Raw genomic sequence first — 20,300 nt, forward strand, 5'->3', positions numbered from 1 at the left:
AACGTCCGGTCCGCTCTCAGAAGCGCCCGGCCGCCCGCCTGAGCCGAGGCACTTCGGTTCCGGCGCCTCGAACCCGTTGTGGGCTGCGGAGGGCAGAGTCCGCGGGCAGGGGCGGCGTGCGCTGGGTCTCCGAGCCGCCCGGGGCGCGGGCCGGGAGGTACCGAGGGAGGACGGGGCTGGGGAGGGGTTTGAGCGGTGCACACGGTGGTGGCCGTTTCCTGGCTGGGGGCTGCTGCAGGTAGGTCCCTAGGAGAGGGGGCGGGGCGGGGAGTCTCGTTGCCTCCCGCGGGGGAGCCGGGGCAGCTGGCAGCTCCCCCCCTTGCCCCGCCTGGGCCGTTTCTAGGAGGGAGCAGCCCAGGTCTCAGTGAAACATAGGAAGTCCGGGGGGTGTGGTCACCTCCCGCCCCCCAGTGTGCGGAGGGAGCAACGGGAAAAAGCATCCTGGGAGGCCAGGGAGATGCTTCTCAAGCCCCTGGGGACAGTGGGGGCTGCTCCCCCAAATTAACCCCTGCAAGGGGCACTGTGGCGTGACCGGAGCAGCTTTGCCCCAGGCAGCCAGGGCATGGGGCGGTGATGCTCATGCCCTGCCTCGCTCAGAACAGGGTGGGCAAAGGCTGGGCAGCTGGTCTGGATCTGCCCTGCCTGGAATGCAGCGCCTCTCACCCCCCTGGGCCTGGCTCATTCACTCGGGAAAAGGGGGAGACTCATTTGGCAGGGGTTTCAAGACAGATTCTTAAGTCTCACGGCTAAGGTGAGCTACACCCCACAATGCAATAAGGTTCTGGCCACAAGCTCCCCCGCTAGGCCCACTTGTGAAGCATTTTTGTACCTGAGTTGCATGCTCGCTGTGATAACAGCTTCAGGCCCTGCAGTAGTCTGGTGGCCAAGAGTTGGTAAATGGCTGCCCAGTGATCAGAAACCATTGGTGGGGATGGTTCTGCATGGTAGTGCCAAGTGGATCTGCAGCACATTTTATCTTTGAATGCCACCCCTTCTTTTCTCTTTCCCTTTTATATTGGCCTGTCCTCATCCTGTTGCTCTTCTTGGCTCCCCCACCCAATTTCTGCCTTGCTCTTTCCTTGCTGCGCTCCATTTGCCTTCCTGTTTCATTTGATCCCATCAAACCTAGATCTTCCATTCCTAACTTCTGGGCAGCTGTCACTGGTTGGTGAACCTCTTCAATCCCTGAATAATTTGGGCAGAATGGAAAGTTGAGTGTCTGTCAAAGGCCTTTGCTGTATGCAAATACTCCAGGTGGAGTTGAGAGTGAAGCACTGAGCAGAAGTTAGTGGTTAAATGTGGTATTACAATACTGTATGGCTCACCTGACTCATGGCTCTTGCAAGACACAGGCTAGTTTAGGGTTAATGAGCTATATTTTCACTTAAATGAAATGAAATGGCCAGATTTTCAAAAGTGATCAGCACCAAACAGATCCCGATGAAAACAATAGGAGCTGCTGGATTCTGTAAACTTTTGAAAAACTGGCCACTTACTAAAGTGCCTAAATGGTAAAGTGTCTAAAGTGCTGGCCCCCCCTTCTTGAAATACAATTTAATACAATTAACAACTACAAAAAGTTTTACATGGGCGTAAACTATTTAGCACTCAATGAACTTCAGTTCTGGCAATGGTCTGAGATGCAGCTAGAACAATTTCTTCATCTTTTTTTGTCTTTGTAAATTATTTATTGTATCAGTCTTAAAAGCTAATAAATTATGTTTATCACAAAATCTAGCCCTCCTACTACCCATTTTCATACTTGTACCTGAAAATCACCAATGTCCTGGGACTCCTTTAAACTTCAACGGCTTGATACTGAGATGGGCTGAACATCTGCACTCCTCTCTGCAAACATATTGATTAGGACATGGGATCAATGATGATAGACTGATTATGTAATTCTGCAAATTTCAGGCTGGATAATGATTCTGTTTTGAGTGTGGAACCATATGTGACCAAACCACATTATGTAGAAAATAAGGAACAGTTTTTATATTGTAAAACAAATAGTAAGTAAACTTATGTCTCCTTTCTCCTTTCTGCTGCTTCCTGTAAGCTTTTTGATTGCCTTCTCTGTATAATCAAGAAAGTACTTTTGTATGTTTTCTCCCTTCAAGTTATTCTCAAAGTTTTAGGTGCAAATCTCCCAGCTGTTTGCTTTTTCAGATCATATCCATGTTTCTCTTCTGTGCTAGCTTTTTCATTTTTAAAGAAAGATGTTTCTTATTCCAATTCCAGTTGACAGGTATCCATGTCCTCAAGACCATAGCTGTCACTAATTGGGCATCTTGTTGGCAGTCTTACACAAGAGGGCCAGCACTGAATGGACCATGGGGACTGAATTCACCCATGGAATTTAGGGCAAGGGTTGGAGCACATTTCTGGTCAGTAAATAGTCTGGAAGCATATGCAATTCTGTGGGCAAGTTAATGATAGAAAGGTGAGGGAGATGTCATTTGATTCATAAAAATTGACAGGATCATCATTTCAATGGTGTCACCCTCTGAAGCATGGCAAGGGGGACCCACTGCCCCCCCCACAGCTCCCAGTTCCAAGTCCTCCAGTTGGTGGACATCTTGATAATACATTGCCATCAGAAGTGGGTTGAGTTGGGTATCATTTGAAAGCGCTTTCTACCACAAACACAAGAATACCCAACATGACAAACCTAGAACAGTTATGTAGATATGTAGTGGAGAAAATGTTTCTTTATTTGTACTTTAACACAGGTGTGTCAACCGTGCAGCTCTCACAAAGTTAAATTGTGGCCCTCGACTGACAGTGCTGTGTCATCAGTTAGTGCTCAGAACTGGATACCTGATTGATTTTTTTGATGTTACAGAATACTATAAATTGAAGGAGTGCTTTGAATTGATTTGCCATCATTGGCAAAAAAGAAGCAGTTCAGTGGTATTGATTATCAGCTTAATTGTTATGGCAAAAGAATTGTAATGGGGCACTGGTTAAGATGTCAGCATCCAGCCAGAAATTACTGGAATCCACCTGCAAATGATATACACATAGTTACATAACATACATTATATAATGTAATTAATTACAATCCCAAAGTAATTTATTATGAAATCCTTGTTTTTACTTTGGTCTTGATCATTTTTAGGCAATGGGGGGACAAAAAGTACCATCTAGAAGGTGACTTTTTGGAGAATACCACTACAGAGGACTGGATTATACACAATGCTTCAGAGGCACCTTCCATGCTTATAAGAAGTTTGCCTGTAAACTGAATTTGGCAAGGCTGGAGAGGAAATACATCAAGCACCTGGGGAAAAGGTGAAGATGCTGGGATGAGTGCCAGCTGTGGGCAAGTCTTTGCTGCTCTTTATTTGATCTGTCAGGACTGCTAATTGTCATTATACCTCACAGAACCAGAAGACTTTGTTAAATACTTCTTTGCTTTAGATTTAACTAGCTATACTGCGATGATAGCATGGCACCTCACTGAGATAAGAGCTGTAGAAAAGTCTGACCCTGACATATGGGAAGAATTTTGAAAGGGAAATTGGATTGTTAAATGGTCGCCAGCTCCCTTCTGTGCACGTGGTTCAGATGAAGTCCATGAACATGAAAACAGCAATGAAAGTCAAGTGGTTGGTGGGCAAAACAAGCATCAAATGTTCTTTCACGGTTTTTCCTCACAAACCCAGAACTCCATCAAGTTATGAATGAAACATTAAGCATGGCTGGGTTGACTTCCCTGGAAACAACCAAGCACTATCTAGATTCATTAGGTGCAGTTGAATGCCAAGAAGGGGCAATTTTAAAGCTACAGGATGAGCTTATTTGCACTGGCAATCCGTTTGGACCAGAGCTCATTAATCATAGAAGATGAGGGTTGGAAGGGACCTCAGGAGGCCATCTAGTCCAACCCCCTGCTGAAAGCAGGACCAACCCCAACTAAATCATCCCAGCCAGGGCTTTGTCAAGCCGCACCTTAAAAACCTCTAAGGATGGAGATTCCACCACCTCCCTAGGTAACCCATCCTAGTGCTTCACCACCCTTCTAATGAAAAAATTATTCCTAATATCCAACCTAGATCTCGCCAACTGCAACTTGAGATCACTGCTCCTAGTTCTGTCATCAGCTACCACTGAGAACAGCCTAGCTCCATCCTCCCTGGAACCCCTCTTCAGGTAGTTGAAGGCCGCTATCAAATCCCCCCCTCGTTCTTCTCTTCTGCAGACTAAACAAGCCTAGTTCCTTCAGCCTCTCCTCATAAGTGCTCTAGCCCCCATTAATATTATGATAAAATCAGTCTTCAGAAATGAGATAGCTAAAGATGTCAGTCGAATGCATGCTTTAATCATGATTTGTATGAAACCTTTAAAACCCAATGAATTAGCCAAGGCTCTGTCAAGCTATGGGCTCCAGTCAAGAAGAACAGACTAAAGCTATGCTCTAATACAAGGAATAAAGTCAGAGTGAAGGGGGCAGGGATTGTTACTGAACTAACCACAGACAGGACATTGTTTGCTCTTCTCCTGGTTGTGTCCAAATCTCAATGTGAAATTGATATGTGAGACTCTGAGAAAGTCCAAGTTCTCTGTGGCACCACTGTTGATGTTCGAATGTGGTGGGACTATGCATATGTGCCTGGCAAAAAGCAAACTAATGCACATCTTGCATGGTGTTCTTAAGGCACCACCGAATGACATGATGCCCGGTACCTTATGCCAGCAGAGGCGTTTCAGCGTAGAAATCATAGATGCTATGGCTGAGGTACTCAACAAACCAGAAACTGTTAATACCTGCTGGGTTCAGCCAAATCATTTCATTTCATTATGAGGCTACAGAGAAAATATTGGGTGTATGACGAAGTCCACCTTGTGTTTGACATGTATACAGAGAAATCAATGAAAAATATTACCGGAAAGAAAAGACTCTGTGGTATTGCACCAGTCCAATACAAAATAATTGACTCCACGAACATCTCCAATGTCACAATGGAAAATTGGCTGAAAAGACCAAATTATCTTACTGGAAGGCATTTGATTCTACCTCCGAAGACTCTTTCCTCACTCTTAAGGTGCTCGGAATGGCTGAGACAGTCACTGATGAGGTCATAAATGCACTGGAGGTGTTCATATGCTGAGTTTACCATTTGAAGACCAACATTATGACACTTGCAGAGCTTCATTGGTGGATGTTTTCTAAGAAGCAGACAAATGGAGAAAAATTGCCATTGACAAGGGGTGCATTTATTCTTGCTAATATGAGGGCTAATTATCAAGCAGTAGAATGGCTCCATGATGATTGAGCACATCCCAAACTATTCTCCCTATTGGACATGGATGGAACATGGACTGATCATGCCAATTATGTGTGAAATACCACATAACTGAATTAACCCTTCACCTGATCAAATGCTTATGGAGTGTATGGAGTGTGACATAGACAAGGATGCATGAGTGCAATGTAGACAATGTGTCTAGCAGTGGTGTCTTAGACAGAGATGACCTTGATGGTGACTTTTATGAATAAATGTTTTCAGTCTTACATGTCAAGGCTAACTTCCTTAGGATTACCAAAGATCAGTGTCTTTTATATATATATATATATATATATAAACAAGGCATTCCTGTGTTAAAGTATAATGAAATAAAGTTGATTTTTAAAGATTTACTCAAATATAATTGTTCTAGGTTTGTCATGTTTGATACCATTATGGTCGTGGGAGAAAGGGCTTAAGAGTGATACTCATTTCCAGCAACACTGTATTTAATTAAAATTTCCACCAGGAGCTGGGAGGAGGAGGAAGTGAGTCCCTGCCTGCCACAGAGGATGACATCATTGAAATTATGATTGTAGATTTTTACGAATCAAAGGCATCTCTCTGTCACTAACTTACCCACAGAATGAGATTTTACTACATTACACTCCCAGACTAAAATGGAAACTTGCACAGCTGCTGCCCAGCTTGTACCTTTTGCTATCACCACATTCATAGCAAATAAATAAATAAATATACATCTATATTTTTCTAATCCAAGCATAATCTAATATTATTTGTAGACTTTGTGGTAGATGTCACAGTCACACCATCCTGTGCTGTGATCCTGTTACAGTTAGCTTAACAAGTTCAAACTGGGGGTCATACTTGGATAATAGACCACCAAGGAAAATCTAGGTGCTGTAGGAAGGACAGTTGGTGATCAATCGGTGTCAGTCAGCACTGAACTGATGCCCTAATGTGGTGTTGGGGGGAACTGTGCTATTGAAGGTTTTATCTTTCGACTGACATACAAAAATCAAGGTCTTGAGCACTCACGGTCATTATGGAGCCCATGTAGTAGAGCAGTATCCTGGCCAAATTCCAACTTGGGTAATTACATTCTGCTGACTTAAGATGTACAATGATGGTTTCCATATATCGGTGTTGGATAAAGTGATTCCTGTGCATAGTTTGTGTATCAATTCAAGTCTGTAAAGCACATTGGGATCTTTCAGAATGAACAGTGCAATAGAAATGTCACCTTACTCTTTACAGATAATTCCTCAAGGCCTCGTATTGAATGACTTCTTTACTGATTTCCTTGAAGTGCCGATGTTCTGATTCATTATTTGGTATGCCCGAGATTATAGGAAAGCATGGGAGTGTATTATACCCTGTTTATGTTGCACTGAGGCTGTTAATAATTTTTTCTCTCTCTGACCTCTCCTCCTTTATTTTGTACCCCGATTTTATTACTCACATGCTATGTTTGCCAAGTGCATCTACAAGTTTTCTGGAGGAGCTCACAATATTTCACTGGGATAAGAATATTGGTTTCTGGTCTATATCAGGAAGACAGACTGATTAGTTCTTAAACAATTATTTTCCTCCACTTTTAAGATGGAATCAAGAATGCACTGTTTTGGTTGCCTCATGTAGATCTAGGGAGAGTAGTTTTCTTGACCTTCATTATGCTAATGGATCAGCTTGTACCAGTCTTCAGGAGGCTGATAAAGTTGTTCTTAAACAAGAATCCTAATGGAAAAAGCCATCTCAGTGACTAATATTCCTTTGCCCTCCCTGGTATCAATGACCCTTCGGTTAGCAGCTAAGGTCTGAAATGTACAAAATAGAAATGGCTATTGAAAGGAGCTTGTAAATGAGTGGGCAATTCTCCCAGCCTTTAAAAGAGATCTGATGATTCAGAGTGGCAGCAAGTGCCAAGTATGAGATAATCAGACCTGCAAAGCCGTATGCTGTGAAGGCAGGATTGTTTCTGGAATGACTTTGGTTCTTTCTAAGCTGCTTTCACCTCTTGTTGGTTGTTAGTCTTGCCTTTGAGAGCCAGAGCATCACTGGTTTATGAACTCTTGTTTAAAGGCACTTGATAAAATAATGTATTGTTTGCACAAAGCCTGTTTCTTAATTAGAACTGTGAATTACGTTAATCAGTAACGCTGATTGTGAAGGGATGCAATGATGGTTATATAGCACTTTTCATCCCAAAGGATCCCAAAATGCCTTACAAACTATATACAGCCACATATGCTCCAAAGCACGAGCATCTTAAGACATTTGGGTATCTTGTTCGTTTCCTGAATTGACTTATGGGTGTATTGCCGGTAACTCTTTTTGTGAGCACATGATGGCACCGTTGAACCCAGGTAATTTTCAGGCCTAACAGTTTGCTCCATGAATTTGTTCAGAGCTGAGGGGAAACATGCGTGTGTCCTGTGTGTTGATGCTGCATGCCTAGTGGGAGTGTCATAACACATGGTTGAGGGAATGGCAGAAGGAGGGGACGCCGGTGCTCCACCCATCCATCTGTGGGTGCGACGGGTAGGCGTCTACTGTGATGAACGCCGTAAAACATGGCTCGTGGCTGTGGAAGAGGCAAGTGACTTTCAAGCTTCTCAGTGATCATAGTTCTGATATTGTGGACGTCTTTGTGGCATTGCTAATAACTGACTATTCTTCTCTTGTGTACTTTCCCCTAGGAGGCAGGTACCCTGAGGGCCCGGATTCAACGAGTTCGGGTCCCGCTAGGTGAGGCGTTGCGACCCAGCCAACTTCCCCCATCACATCTGCCTCACATGTGGCAGCTGTCCGAGGGCGAGCAGTACAGAGATAGTAACTCTCGCGTTTGGGAGATACAGCACCATCTCATGGTAAGGAAGGAGGCAAATCTTAGTCACTCATGTTTGTGAAGTGAGTTGAGATTCTTGAGGAAAGTCACTGTAGAAAGATTTTTATTGAGGTATATTTGCTCTTTGCCACAGTCCTTTGGTGTACTGAACCTTTCCTTGTCATTTACAGATTGGGGGAGTTGAGGAACTGTTGCTTAGACTCATGCCTGGTGATTAACCTGGTAAGTGTTGCTATTTCCCCTTTTTCTGACTCTTCTTTAACTGTTTGTGGTGGTCCTTTAATATGAATTTTTGTCTTTCAGGAGTGGTGACTCTAGGAAGATGTCCCTGTTTGTTTTGTACGATATATGATTCTCTCACCTCTGAGGTGGGAGGTGGCAGCTGTTTAACAGCACACAGCAGCACCACCCAAGAGTTTAGGACAGGCAGTGAAGAAGAATATCATGTCCAATTGGAACAACAAGGGGCAGTTTTAGGTAGGCAGAATGTAATTTCCCTGACTGGAGTTTGGCCAGGATACTGGGGCTAATGCCCCATCTGTTTTGAAAAGTGCCATGGGATTGTTAATGACCATGAGTGGTCAGAACGTCTGCTTCATATCCTATCTGCAAGACAGCACGGCAGTATCCCCTAGCACTGTGGCTTAACAGTGGCTCAGAGGGAAGAGTGATACCCAACACCACTTCCTGCAGCATCTGCATTGTCTTTGGAGTCTCTCATCCAACTACTGACCTCATCCACCACTGCTTTTCTTTTGATCTCAAGGTGTTGTGATGGTAGCCAGGTCAAATTGTGTGTCAAAAGCCCTATCTTAAAAAGGTTTGAATCTGATAGGGTCGTCTGCTGGATTTTTTGTTAGGTTGTTTTAGTTTATCAAGATGTTGTCTTTTAAAAAAAGTCATTTTTTAGGACCACAAACACTACGTATTTATTTTTAAATTTCTTCTCCAGAGGCAGTTATGTGACAAATGCTGGTTCCCTAGCAGGGCCAATCACCCTAGCAATGGTGGTACATCAAGAGACGTTTAAGCACAATAATCTCTAAGGAGTTGAACTGTGAAACTAAAACAACCATATTCATTTAAGCATCATTTAGATTCAGAGTGGGGGTGAGTTCGGTAATTGCCAAATGGAAAAAGAACTAGATTTGATCAGGAAGAGATCTTCAAGTTTTACAAGATGAACCCTTCAAGATACTCATCATCCATTGTCTAACTTCAGCTGTCCCCAGAGATATCCTAGGGTGTCTTAAGTGTTTGTTGGTCTCCAGGCCACTGGAAGGCAGGAATGGGGTGAAGGCTCTGTGGTCAGCTTGTGGGGATAAGGGATTCTTTGTGTGTCTTGCAGTGCCTTAAAGCACTGGAAGACTGGCTTTGAATGGAGACCCATCCAATTGTCCATTGTGAAGAGGGTGTATGAGCAGGGAAAATGGGAGCTCCTTAGGGTCTATACCTTAGACAATGCCTTGCCCAACCCTTAGAAAAAACCCAAACCCCACTGTTTGTACAGTAACATTTTCCTATCATTCTAGTTCTGTGGATATGCCCCAGAAGGATCCCTGCCAGAAACAAGCCTGTGAAATACAGAAATGCTTGCAAGGTACCATGTGCAATCTTTTCTTTTTGGTGTCTTTTTTTTTTTTTTTTTTTTTAAATTTAACCTCCATCTTCCTTTCTCCCTCACAAGAAAAAAGAGGCAAGGACAAAAATTGACTTAGCTGCTAATATAATGAAGTTGTAATATCAGGTTTTCATATCACCACATTGCATTTGATTTGATGTAACAACTCCACTACTTGTACGACAAAGGGTTTGTTACAATAAAAGATAGTGCTTACTGTGTGTATGGACATAGATATGTAGGAGAAGCAGTGGTGGTGTGGTATGGGGTAAGCCTGAATTTGGGATAGTCACATTACTCACATGTGGCAAAGAAAATTGGTTGAATCTTAGAAAATGACCTTATCTTGCAGGCTCAGCAAAATGATTCCCATGTATATGGCACAGGTGGCTAGTAATGGCATATAAAGACAATCATCACTAGGTCATTCAGGGCCTGTGCAGAATGTTCCGCACTTCCTTTGAAAATAGCAAGCACATGTCGGTGTGTGTCATACCAGGGATTTATATGCTGCTTCAACTGGTACTTCTGGCACCAGAGCTGCCAGAACTAAAGCGAGGCCAGCAAGCCCTGTGACAACTATCGTGTTTTCAGTTACTGTGTAGAGTATAAGGGTGTCTGTATTTAAGTAGCCACTTCTCTTAGCTAAAATGGTGACTCCCAGGCTGGAGATTCAAGTGCAGGGATGGCTTTGGAATTTTTGATTCCTTAAACCAGCCGCGGCAAAAGTAATGCTCCCAGTTTACTCCCACACTGTTTCAACGCGGGTGATGAAACCGCCCCCAAGTATTCAGAGAACACCAGGGGGAAAAAACCAGCCCTGTTCCCCTTTTAGAAGAGGAAGACAATAAAAAAGTAGAGAGAAGCAGAATATCGAACACAACAGTTGCAGCTACATGAGGGTTAAATCTGCCATAGCATTCTCGTTTGAAAGATCTGAGATGTTCTTATGCACGAGGCAGCTCAGTTGTCCAAGCCCCATTAATTTCTTCTGGTTAGATTTCCAAACGACGTGTGCTCCTGGTGTTTTGTATGTATGTAACCACTCCACTGTCTGTTTCTGGGGGAGTGTAAAAGGGCATCCTGCCGCCCAAGTGCCTCCTCATGGCCAGCAATGGCTCTGCAGCACCCTGCCTCAGTTTCCCATCTTCAGAGCTCCATAAATAAACTAGACCAGTGCAGAATCCTTAAAACATTACCCATTCTGGATCTGATTTATTTACTTACAATTCAAAACAACTCTCAGTCCTGTGGCTTCTCCCAGAAGAGAATGCAGTCTCCTCTGGGCCACTCCCAGCCTTTCCTACCTGGAGTCTCAAACTCAGTCCTAGAGCTTTTCTCAAGAGAAGATCCCAGCCTTCCTGCTTCCCTCTGCTTCTTCCCTGCTTTTGACAGGCCACTTCCAGCCCTACCTGGCTGAAGTCTTGTTTTTCAGTGTCTCAAACTCACCTGCAGTCTTCTGCTCTCTGCAGCCACTACCTAACTTTCTGCAGCGTCACTCTGCGATAGCTTCCTCTCCGTTTCCTGCAGCTGTCTGCCCCTTAATAAAATTCAAGTGCCTTCCCTTGCACCCAGCTGGGCAGCAGGGTATCAGTCACAGGCGCACAGAAGTGCACTTCCTCTCACCGGTGCCAGTCTCCCTGTGACAGGAAGCTACATGGGTGTGAATGGGGGCTCACCCCTCAGTATTGACTCCATTTCAGTCCTATCTGCCACGGTTATTATTGTGAGCACACTGTCTGAGCCAAGTCACACCAAACACTTCACCGCTCCTTGGATAGGTGTATAAAGCTGGTCCAAATGGGGGTTTATATGTATCACAGTCCTAGTGCCAAGTACCAAACAGCTGACACACAAGCCCAGTTACTACAGTTACTTTATTATGTAACAGTAGTTATTGACCAGTGGTTTTCAACCCCCAGGTTGATCCCTGGGGCTCCGCAGACTATGTCTAAGATTTCCAAATGGGTCCGCACCTCCATTCAAAATTTTTTAGAGGTCTGCAAATAAAAAAAGATTGAAAATCCCTGTTCTAAACTCTCCCACCACATGGTAAAATGAGCTGTGGGTCACTCAGCATTGAAACCCCTGGTGGGTGGGCGGCTTCTCTCCTGTGGGTTCTTCATGCCAGGGCCCAGGGATCCAGTCTGTTGTCCCTCCCGTTCCATGGACATCCGCAGCCTCCAGGGGAAACCACAAGAGGTCGGCTGTGGGTGGATGATGCTGAGCCATAGATGTCCTGATTAAGCCTAGATTCATCAGCCGCCTTGCTTTCCCAGGGCCTGAGAGAGGCTGGGATGGGAAGGAGTGCTATCTGGCCCGGGCTCGTTCCAGCTAACCTGGAAGGGGTGCTCGTTGGTCAGGGAAGGCATCCAAGCAGTGTACCCTCCTTTTGTCACCACAGCCTACAGCTCCTGTTTATGCACAGCAAGATGTAAGGGTGCCTTTGCCACTTACCCATACCTGTGCTGCTCCCGGGCTGTCAGTGCAGTGCACTCTAGTTGGGGTTTCCCTGGCAGGATGTAAGCCAGCCTGGATGTCCTGGAAAGAGTTGAAAGCTTGTTGTGGAATCCCCAAGCTGCACTTTGTCTCTCATTGGGTCACTGTTTGCTCCTTCTCAGGGGGGAATGATTATAGCAGTGCCTCTTTGGGTAACACAATCGCCATCTCTTGTAACTAGGCTTGGCAGAATTCAAGTTTTTTGGGTTTTTTTTTTAATTATTTTGATGAGTAATATCCGTTTTCATTTTTTTCAATTTTTAACAATGTATATTTTCAAAATTGCCCAGCATTTTGAGGTTTAAGCATTTTTCTATTTTTATTAATTTAAATTTTCACAATTACCGGAAATTGGTGGGGGGAATGTCAGTGATTTAATGACAATTGATGTTGAGATTCAAACAGCTAAAGATTTATAACCATTAAAACATACATTGGCAATGTCACATGTCAAAATATAGGAAGTAAATATCCTTAAATCAAACACTAATAATTTCTCAAGCAGTGTTTTTCTTACTGTGCCGATCTGGAAATGTTGATGATTATGGATGGAAATATTTTTGAGTCGGGGGGGGGCGGCGGAGAGAGAGAGAGTGTGTGTGTGTTGAAACTGACGTTTAGCGACATTGACCAATAAAAATCTAGTCCTTTCAGAGACCTCAAGGTGGTCACCCAACCCTCTGGCCAGGCAAGCTTCCTGCAGACAGAGAAGTTATTAGCTAACACTAGTGTCCCCCATGCAGCAATAGCTGCTCAGTCATGCTTGCGGCTACCTTCCTCAAAATCCTCACATTCTTTGAAGGTGGCGGTCTGCCCTGCAAAGCATTCTGGGAAATTAGAGCATCAAACAAGCTGTGCTGCCCAGCAGTGTCAGTTTCAAAAAGTAAAGATGAAGAGTGGCGTTGGACAAATAACCTGTGTTCTGCAGAGCTTGAGAACACCTAGCACTCGGAGGCCCTATGGCTTTAATGACTGCAAGAGCTATCACTGCTTCTTAGAACTGAGATACTGCAAGCAATGGGAAGGGAATAGAGAGCAGTGTGAATATGTGTGTGTGTAGACGTTTACACAGTCAAACAAAAAATGTGTATTTGTACTACTTGAAGATATTGCGCATTCCTAGGCCTTCCTAGGACTAGAGAGTGTTGTCAACACAAGTTACAGCTATGATAAAAAAGCAGCATAATTACAACGCTTGTTCCTGTCCACACAGCACTCGTGTTGCTAAAGCGCATCCACAGTTGGTGTTCCAGCATCAACAGTGAGAGCAGTGCATGTGGGCAGCTATCCCACTGTGCAACTTGCCACCCTTGTGGTGCTAGGGGTTGTGGGAAGGCAGGGAGGATCGCAGTGCATCATGGGTGCTACTCAGCGTCCCATGATGCAGTGATTTCTGTCCCGTCATTCCATGGGTTTCTGACTGTGTTTCGTGGCATTTTTCAACGGCCCCAGTTTTCTGAGCACCCGCCATCTTTGTCTGAAAGGATGCATCTTGCACTGCTCTCCACTGTTGTTGTCAGTGTGCTGAACACATCACGGCTGCTCATGCAGTATATCCGGAGCTCCCAGTCAGACCAGGAATCCAAGGCACCTGACCTGCTGTGTGCCATGCAAACAAACAAAGCCAGATTACTGTTTGCCTTCATGGAGCATCTGCTCACAGTGCACCGCCACTTTTGGGCACGTGAAACAAGCACTGAGTGGTGGGATCACATTGTTATGTAGGTTTGGGATGATGAGCAGCGGCTGCAGAATTTTTGAACACACAAAGCCACCTTCATGGAACTTATTGTGGAGCTTGCCCCTGCCCTGCTGCGAAAGGACACCAGAATGAGAGCTGCTGGAAAAGCATATGGCAATCGCTGTGTGGAAGCTGGCAACTCTAGACTGCTACCGGCCAGTCACTAATCAGTTTGGAGTCAGGAAGTCCACCATTGGAGCTGTGTTCTCGCAAGTGTGCAGGGCCATTAATCGCATTCTGCTACAAAGGACTGTGAGTCTTGGAAATGTGCATGAAATAGTGGATGGCTTCGCAGCAATGAGATTCCCTAACTGTGGTAGGATGATAGATGGCACGCATATCCCAAGTTTGGCCCTGGACCATCTTGTGATGGAGTACATCAATAGAACGGGGTACTTCTCTATGGTACTGCAGGTGCATGTGGATCACCATGGGCTTTTCACTGACATCAATGTGGGTTGGTCAGGGAAGTAGATGAAGCACACATCTTCAGGAACACTGGCCTGTACAGAAAGCTTTAAGCAGGGACTTTCTTTCCAGACCAAAGATTCGCTTACCACCATTGCTCATGAAGCCTTATATGGGTAACCTGGGTAGCAGCAAGTAGCGCTTCAATAACAGGTTGAACAGGTGCCCTGTAACTGTTGAATATGCGTTTGGCAGATTAAAAGCTCATTAGCAATGCTTTTATGGCGACTTAGATCTAAATGAGGAAAATATTCCCATGGTTATCGCCATCCGCTATGTGCTCCATAATATTTTTGAAGCTAAGGGTGAAAAGTTTCCCCCTGGGTGGAGCGCAGAGACGGATCAGGGAGGGCTTGAGGAACCATTTAGACAATGAGCACCAATAAGGTGTTTTTGTAAACAGCACTCTGCCGTGCTATGACTGCTAGCCAACTTGCACTGTATATCAATGTGAGCTGCAACCACCATGTGGAAGAGACAAATAAAGATTGCTTATCCGTCACAGTTTATGTCTTTATTAAATAACAATTATTCACAACCCACACAAAAAGCTGGGCTGGAGGGGAGAAAGCAGTGAGAGGCAGTGTGAGCTATGACAGCTGGGTGTAAGTTCAGCTATCTTTCTGGAAGCTGTCTGAATGGGTGGAATGAACGGGGTACCGAGATGGGCCAGGAGTTTGGTAGGAGTGTGTGGTGGGAGTTTGGGAAGGGCATGGAAAGCAGTTGTGTATTGACTGCAGGAGGTGGGTAAGCATTCATGAATTTAGTCTGTAGCATTGAGTGACTTTACCACCTCCATTTGCTCTTCCATGGCTTTTGTCATGCTCTCATGTCCTGTTATCACTTGCTCCTGATTTTCCCTCCTCTTCTGCCTATCAGTTTTTTGATTTTTGAACACAGTGTGTCTCCATGCCCTTTTTCTTTTCTTTTTTTTTTTTTTTTTTTTTTTGCCTCAGAGGACTGGAAGTTATTGGAACATCTCCTTTTTGCTTCTCCGTGGTCGTTTTCTTATCAACCACAGGTGTGTAGGGGTTTCCCCTAAGGGCACATCTGTGGAAGCACAGTGAACAGAAGCATGATTGTCAATGCACTAACATCGATTAATTACTGTAAAATACACTTTTGTCTCACTGTCCCCTGGCAAGTGCACAGCTCAGTGATCACCCAGGGCATGGTAAGTTGTGCCCGGGGGTAGGGGACACTCAAGCTGGGGGAAAGGTTCTGCGTGGTTGTTTGGGGTATTGATGCAGGTAGACAGGGACCAAATTTCAAATTGTGCTACCATTTTCCACAGGTGGGGGCCATAGAGGCCGATATTTCACTCCTGAGAGGAAGCAGGGATGCTATGGTGCATCTCCTCCATGCGAGCAGCTTCAAACAGGGTCCCTGTGCTGCTCACCTGTGTGCTGCTTTGGTCCCTGCACAGGTGTTGGCTGATTGGCGTGGGAAAGTTTCTTACAACAGGGAAAGAAACAAAGCAACTCTGCCGAGGAGTCTCTGGCAGAGGATTGGCTAGTACCCCCAGAAAAGTTTCCTGGAGATTTCTCTGGAGGATTCCCATGAAATCTTGATGTGCATTAACACGCTTTTCTGCCGCACTGCCCAGCTGCACAGAGAAATGTGAAGCACATGCAAACACAGCTATTCTTGTGCATATCCCTTCAACCAGCTGTATAATGCAACAAAGCAAAGGACCGCTCTCCTCATCTAACTGAGCAGCATCAGCTCAAAAAATCACTTACCCGAGCTCCTCTCTCCTGCATCCTGCACGCCAGAGCTGTAGGGCTGGGACTATTTCCAACCCTCCAGAGTAGAGAAGAGGTCCTGACTCCCCATGTCAACAAACAACCCAGTCTCCTTCTCCACATCATCCTCCAACTTGACCTCCTTGTCCACGACTTCTTCGTCGGGGTTGAGTCTGGTGTCTGCTGCTCCGGGTCCACAAAGGTTTCCATGGGTCTCTTGGCGGAGGAGGTGGGGTCACCACTGAGGATGGCTTCCAGCTCCTTATAGAAACAGCAGGTCTTTGGCTCTGCACCAAAGCGACGGTTTGACTCCCTAGCCTTTTGGTACTCTGCTGCAGCTCCTTCATTTTCACACAGTGCTGCAGTGTGTCCCATTCATAGCCCTCCTCCGCCAGGCCATGAGAAATCTGACCGTAGATATCAAAGTTCCTTCAGCTGGAGCAGAGCTGGGACTGCACATCCTCCTCTCCCCAGATGCTGATCAGATCCAGAAGCTCCGATGTGCTCCAAGTGGGAGACTGTTTGATGCATGGAGCCACCATGGTCAGCTGGGAAGATGTGATGTGAGCTCTCCAGGCCGACCCAGCAGGAAGTGGAATTTCAAAATTTCCTGGTACTTTATAGGGGGAGGGGCGAATGACTGCAGGACAGCAGAGTTCAAACTGATGGCCAGAGCGGTCAGGATGGGCATTGTGGAACACTTCCCGGAGGCCATTTATGGTGACAGATCTAAACACGGTGTCTACACTGATGCTTTGTTTCTAAAAGTATGGCGCAGAAAGCTCTACGCCTCTCGTCAAGGTTCTTTTATTTTGTCGCAAAATCTGGGGAATGGGGCCGGTGGGACAGGACTGCAGTGTATACACCAGCACTGATTTGGTGCAAAAAGCTGACACTAGTTGACAAAAGTCTGTAGTGTAGACTTGCCCCTAGTCTCAGCACTTTTGATCTTATTGATGGCAGTTTGAGAAGAGATATTCCACATAGGAAAAGATGCCGTGGGCCCCACACTGCTCTGCAGAGCTCTTTAACTGCCCCCAGGCGTGATTCTGCTTGCTGGTTGTAACCTACCCTGGGCCTCTTATGGTGCCCAAAGGTGTCATTGACTAACTTGACTGAAAAAAAACAACTATGCTTCTCTGCATTTGCACTGTGTCCTTCATCAGCTGTCCAAAACCCACTGTAATCATTTAGAGGTGCCCCCAGAATTGGATGGGGAACAAATCCATGGGACAACAGAACCAGAGCCAGTGAGAGAGCAGGGATTGCAGGGCAGGCAGGCTATGAATTTGTGAAGTTCTTCACCTAGCAGTGATAAATACAAAATTGGGAGGCGGGGCATGCAACAGACCAGCTGTACTCCCTCCATTAAAGCCAGGTGTTTGCACCTCTTCTCCTCCTTAACACCTTCTTCATAGAACTAAGCAGCATAGCTATTGCAGAGCAGGGATGGGGAAGTGGATAAAAGAGGATGAAGTTCTTAAACAGTGATCCACAATGTGAAAGAACTTAACTGGGTTAGATGCATCCCTTTGTTCATGCAGTTTGCTCCCTACTGCAGGATTAGCATCTCCATTCTTTTCTTTTACAGCTAACAACTATCTGGAGGCTAGATGCGAAGCTGTGCTCCGAGAGATGCGAAGATGCTGTGCCCAGTACCCCAAGGGCACATCCATCTGTTGTTCGGGGTTTGAGAAAGAAGAAAGAGAGAGGGAGAAGTTTAAGACAGCTTCAAGTGGGATTCACGCAGCACAACAGTAATATGCTGTAGCTCCAGTTCCAGGAGGTCATGGAGCGTGGGTCTCCTACTGACGTAGTAGCATGCAAGTGGCAAACAAGAATAAACCTTCAGAGCTAAACCATGGGGGTTCAGGCTGGAGTGGAGGCAACCTCAAGGAATAAAACTGTTAAAATAATGCATTCTCCAGACCTATAAGGAAGCCAGAGAAGAATCCATTATGTCATAAAATGGCCAGTGCACCAAAAAGTAAAATGCAATACAACAGATGGTCTGTTCAAAGGATTCTGTGTTTTCTGTCCCAAACTATTGTGACTTAGAGTGCATTACATCTCTCTAAACACAGTTTGTTTCTGATACTTAATGTCCTCAGTAATCCATTCTCAGAATAAGAATTTGAGAGTGAAATATAAAACTTTATATATAAATATAAAAGCCTTCTGACATAGGACGTACAGGAAATAATTTCAAGAGTCTATTGAACATGATGCATTAAGCAAGACCAACTTTGAGCAGCAGAAATATTCCTGCCATTGGGCCATAGGTTCCAGCGCTGGGGTTTATTTTAGGCTCTGCTGCAGTTCCTTTGTGACTATAAGTCACTTCACCGAGGTGCCTAAGTTTTCTCAGCTGTGCAAAGGGGTATTAGATGAATGAATATTTGGATCACATTGCACAATAGTATTTGCATGATCTTAAAGCTGTTGCCGAAGCATTTTATTGCAGGGACTGCTGCAAAAGTAGAATTTTTAAAGCAATATTTATGGAAAACCAAGGTTTCGGTATAAAATAGATTTTAGGCTTGTGAGCGTAACAATCATCTTGTATGACTGAACATCTCTAAGCAATAGAACATGCAGTGAATTTCTGTGACTGAGTCCCCTTTACACATAGTTCTGTCATACAAAGCCTAAGAAACTTAGTGTAATGATCACTCTGAAGTGCACAATCAAGCACAGCTTAGTTAGGAAATACAGGTTCTTAATATGAACAATAATCAGACCACTGCATTTACTGGGCATAATAGGCAGAAATATGGAAACAAAGGCAACAGATCCATTTGTGTTTTGTATTCAAAATACCATGATACAAAATAAATGACTGGAATAATCTGAGTTCTCACCAGGGCTGTTTATTTTGTTGTCCGGCTAGAGCATAACTTCCTCTCGCACTTGGTCAGGCAGCTCAGCTGACTTCATGATCCAAGCCCCCACCCACAAATCTTTGATAGAAGCTGTTTGGTGTTTTTATATCCTGAGCCTGGAATAATAAATTAACATCTGGTCACAGGAGTAACCCAAAATCTTGTTTTGATTAAGAACCAGGAAAATAACGAGGACCCACTGAAATAGCTTCTACGTTTTCTACAGCAAGTTCATATTTACCTCATTTCCCATTCAAAGAGAAGCTGCAGAAATGCACAGACGGGCTAGGTTTTTTACAGACAGGACTGCCTTAAGCACAGCCCTACAAGGTCAGGCTAGATCCATCTTAACAGTATCCTGTCTCTTACAGTGGCCCGGACAGAACTTTGGGGGGAGGGTGGAAGTGTCTGCAACTCCCAGCTTCTGGTAGTCAGAGGTTTAGGGTCAGCCCACACATGGGGTTGTGGCCCTGATCATTTTGGCTAATAGCCATTGATAGACTTATCCTCCATGGACTTATCCAGTTCTTTTCTGAACCAAATTACACTTTTGGTCATCATGACAGCTCATGGTGATGAGTTCCACAGGTTAGTTGTGAATTACGTGAAAAAGTACGTCCACCTTCGTATTAAATCACCTGCCTGTTAATTTCATCACCTGACCCCTGTGCGTTGTAGGCCGTGAAAGGGTAAATAACACTTCACTATCCATTTTTTTGCATAGCCCTCTAGCATATCCACCCTTAGTCACTGCTTTTTTTAAACTGAACTGCCCTAATCTTTCTAGGCTCTTGTATGGAAGATGTTCTGTATCTTTGATAAACCTTTGCTGAACCATTTCCAGTTTCACTATATTCTTTTTTGAGCAGGAGCAACCAGAACTGGACATAGTACTTGGTGTGGATGCACTGTGGATTTAAATAGTGGCGTTATGACATTTTCTCTTTTCTAGCCATTTCCTTATGGTTCCTGATCTTAGCTTTTTTGACTGCACATTGAGCAGCTATTTTCAGACAGGGGTGTGCGCAGGAATAAAAGTTTGACTGCTTTTGGAGGTGCTAACTCTCCCCTGGGGGCCACAGGGCCAGAGAAGCTGTCAGCTCCCACAGCAGCCCTGAGCTTGGAGAAGCACACTTTCCCCCTGTAGCCACAGGAGGCTCTGTGCCCCTCCCCTGTGCACAGTCCTGTTTTTCAGAGAACTGTTCATGGTGACACCAAGATCTCTTTCTTACATGGTAATTTAG

At 44.9% G+C, this 20,300-nt stretch overlaps 2 protein-coding genes and 1 long non-coding RNA gene across 9 annotated transcripts; 2 read left to right on the top strand and 1 right to left on the bottom strand.

Annotated features, from left to right (window-relative positions):
• Positions 1-61: 61 nt before the first annotated feature.
• CMC4 (C-X9-C motif containing 4) lies at positions 62-18,542 on the top strand. Of its 7 annotated transcripts, XM_067548539.1 has the most exons (4): positions 62-157; positions 1,918-2,012; positions 9,633-9,700; positions 17,766-18,542. In XM_067548539.1, exons 3-4 carry the CDS (start codon positions 9,643-9,645, stop codon positions 17,933-17,935), a joined length of 228 nt encoding a protein of 75 aa, XP_067404640.1. In that variant the 5' UTR covers positions 62-157; positions 1,918-2,012; positions 9,633-9,642; the 3' UTR covers positions 17,936-18,542. The 7 variants fall into 7 exon arrangements, with proteins under 7 accessions (XP_067404640.1, XP_067404643.1, XP_067404644.1 ...); XM_067548542.1 differs by lacking the exon at positions 1,918-2,012 and having other exon boundaries at positions 96-157; XM_067548543.1 differs by lacking the exons at positions 62-157; positions 1,918-2,012 and adding an exon at positions 187-238.
• Positions 111-8,540, top strand: MTCP1 (mature T cell proliferation 1). The gene is made up of 6 exons (XM_067548535.1): positions 111-157; positions 6,510-6,586; positions 7,661-7,847; positions 7,952-8,122; positions 8,271-8,322; positions 8,404-8,540. Exons 3-5 carry the CDS (start codon positions 7,728-7,730, stop codon positions 8,316-8,318), a joined length of 339 nt encoding a protein of 112 aa, XP_067404636.1. The 5' UTR covers positions 111-157; positions 6,510-6,586; positions 7,661-7,727; the 3' UTR covers positions 8,319-8,322; positions 8,404-8,540.
• Positions 14,929-17,938, bottom strand: LOC137153338 (uncharacterized). Its single transcript, XR_010919760.1, has 2 exons — positions 16,172-17,938; positions 14,929-15,479 (listed from the first exon to the last, which is right to left on the bottom strand). It is a non-coding gene; the product is annotated as an uncharacterized lncRNA (long non-coding RNA).
• Positions 18,543-20,300: the final 1,758 nt, after the last annotated feature.

This window comes from Emydura macquarii, unplaced genomic scaffold (assembly GCF_026122565.2).
Source record: "Emydura macquarii macquarii isolate MOO-44397 ecotype Brisbane River unplaced genomic scaffold, CSIRO-AGI_Emac_v2 contig_1253, whole genome shotgun sequence".
NCBI classification, from domain to species: domain Eukaryota; kingdom Metazoa; phylum Chordata; order Testudines; family Chelidae; genus Emydura; species Emydura macquarii.

What these genes read in the sequence shown, in the direction of transcription:
- CMC4 (XM_067548536.1), top strand. Translation starts at nt 9,562, where the DNA reads ATGCCTTGCCCAACCCTTAGAAAAAACCCAAACCCCACTGTTTGTACA. An exon ending in AATACAGAAATGCTTGCAAG is followed by an intron (nt 9,701 to 17,765) that starts GTACCATGTGCA and finishes TTTCTTTTACAG; the next exon opens with CTAACAACTATCTGGAGGCT.
- MTCP1 (XM_067548535.1), top strand. Translation starts at nt 7,728, where the DNA reads ATGGTTGAGGGAATGGCAGAAGGAGGGGACGCCGGTGCTCCACCCATC. An exon ending in GGCTCGTGGCTGTGGAAGAG is followed by an intron (nt 7,848 to 7,951) that starts GCAAGTGACTTT and finishes ACTTTCCCCTAG; the next exon opens with GAGGCAGGTACCCTGAGGGC. An exon ending in AGATACAGCACCATCTCATG is followed by an intron (nt 8,123 to 8,270) that starts GTAAGGAAGGAG and finishes TGTCATTTACAG; the next exon opens with ATTGGGGGAGTTGAGGAACT.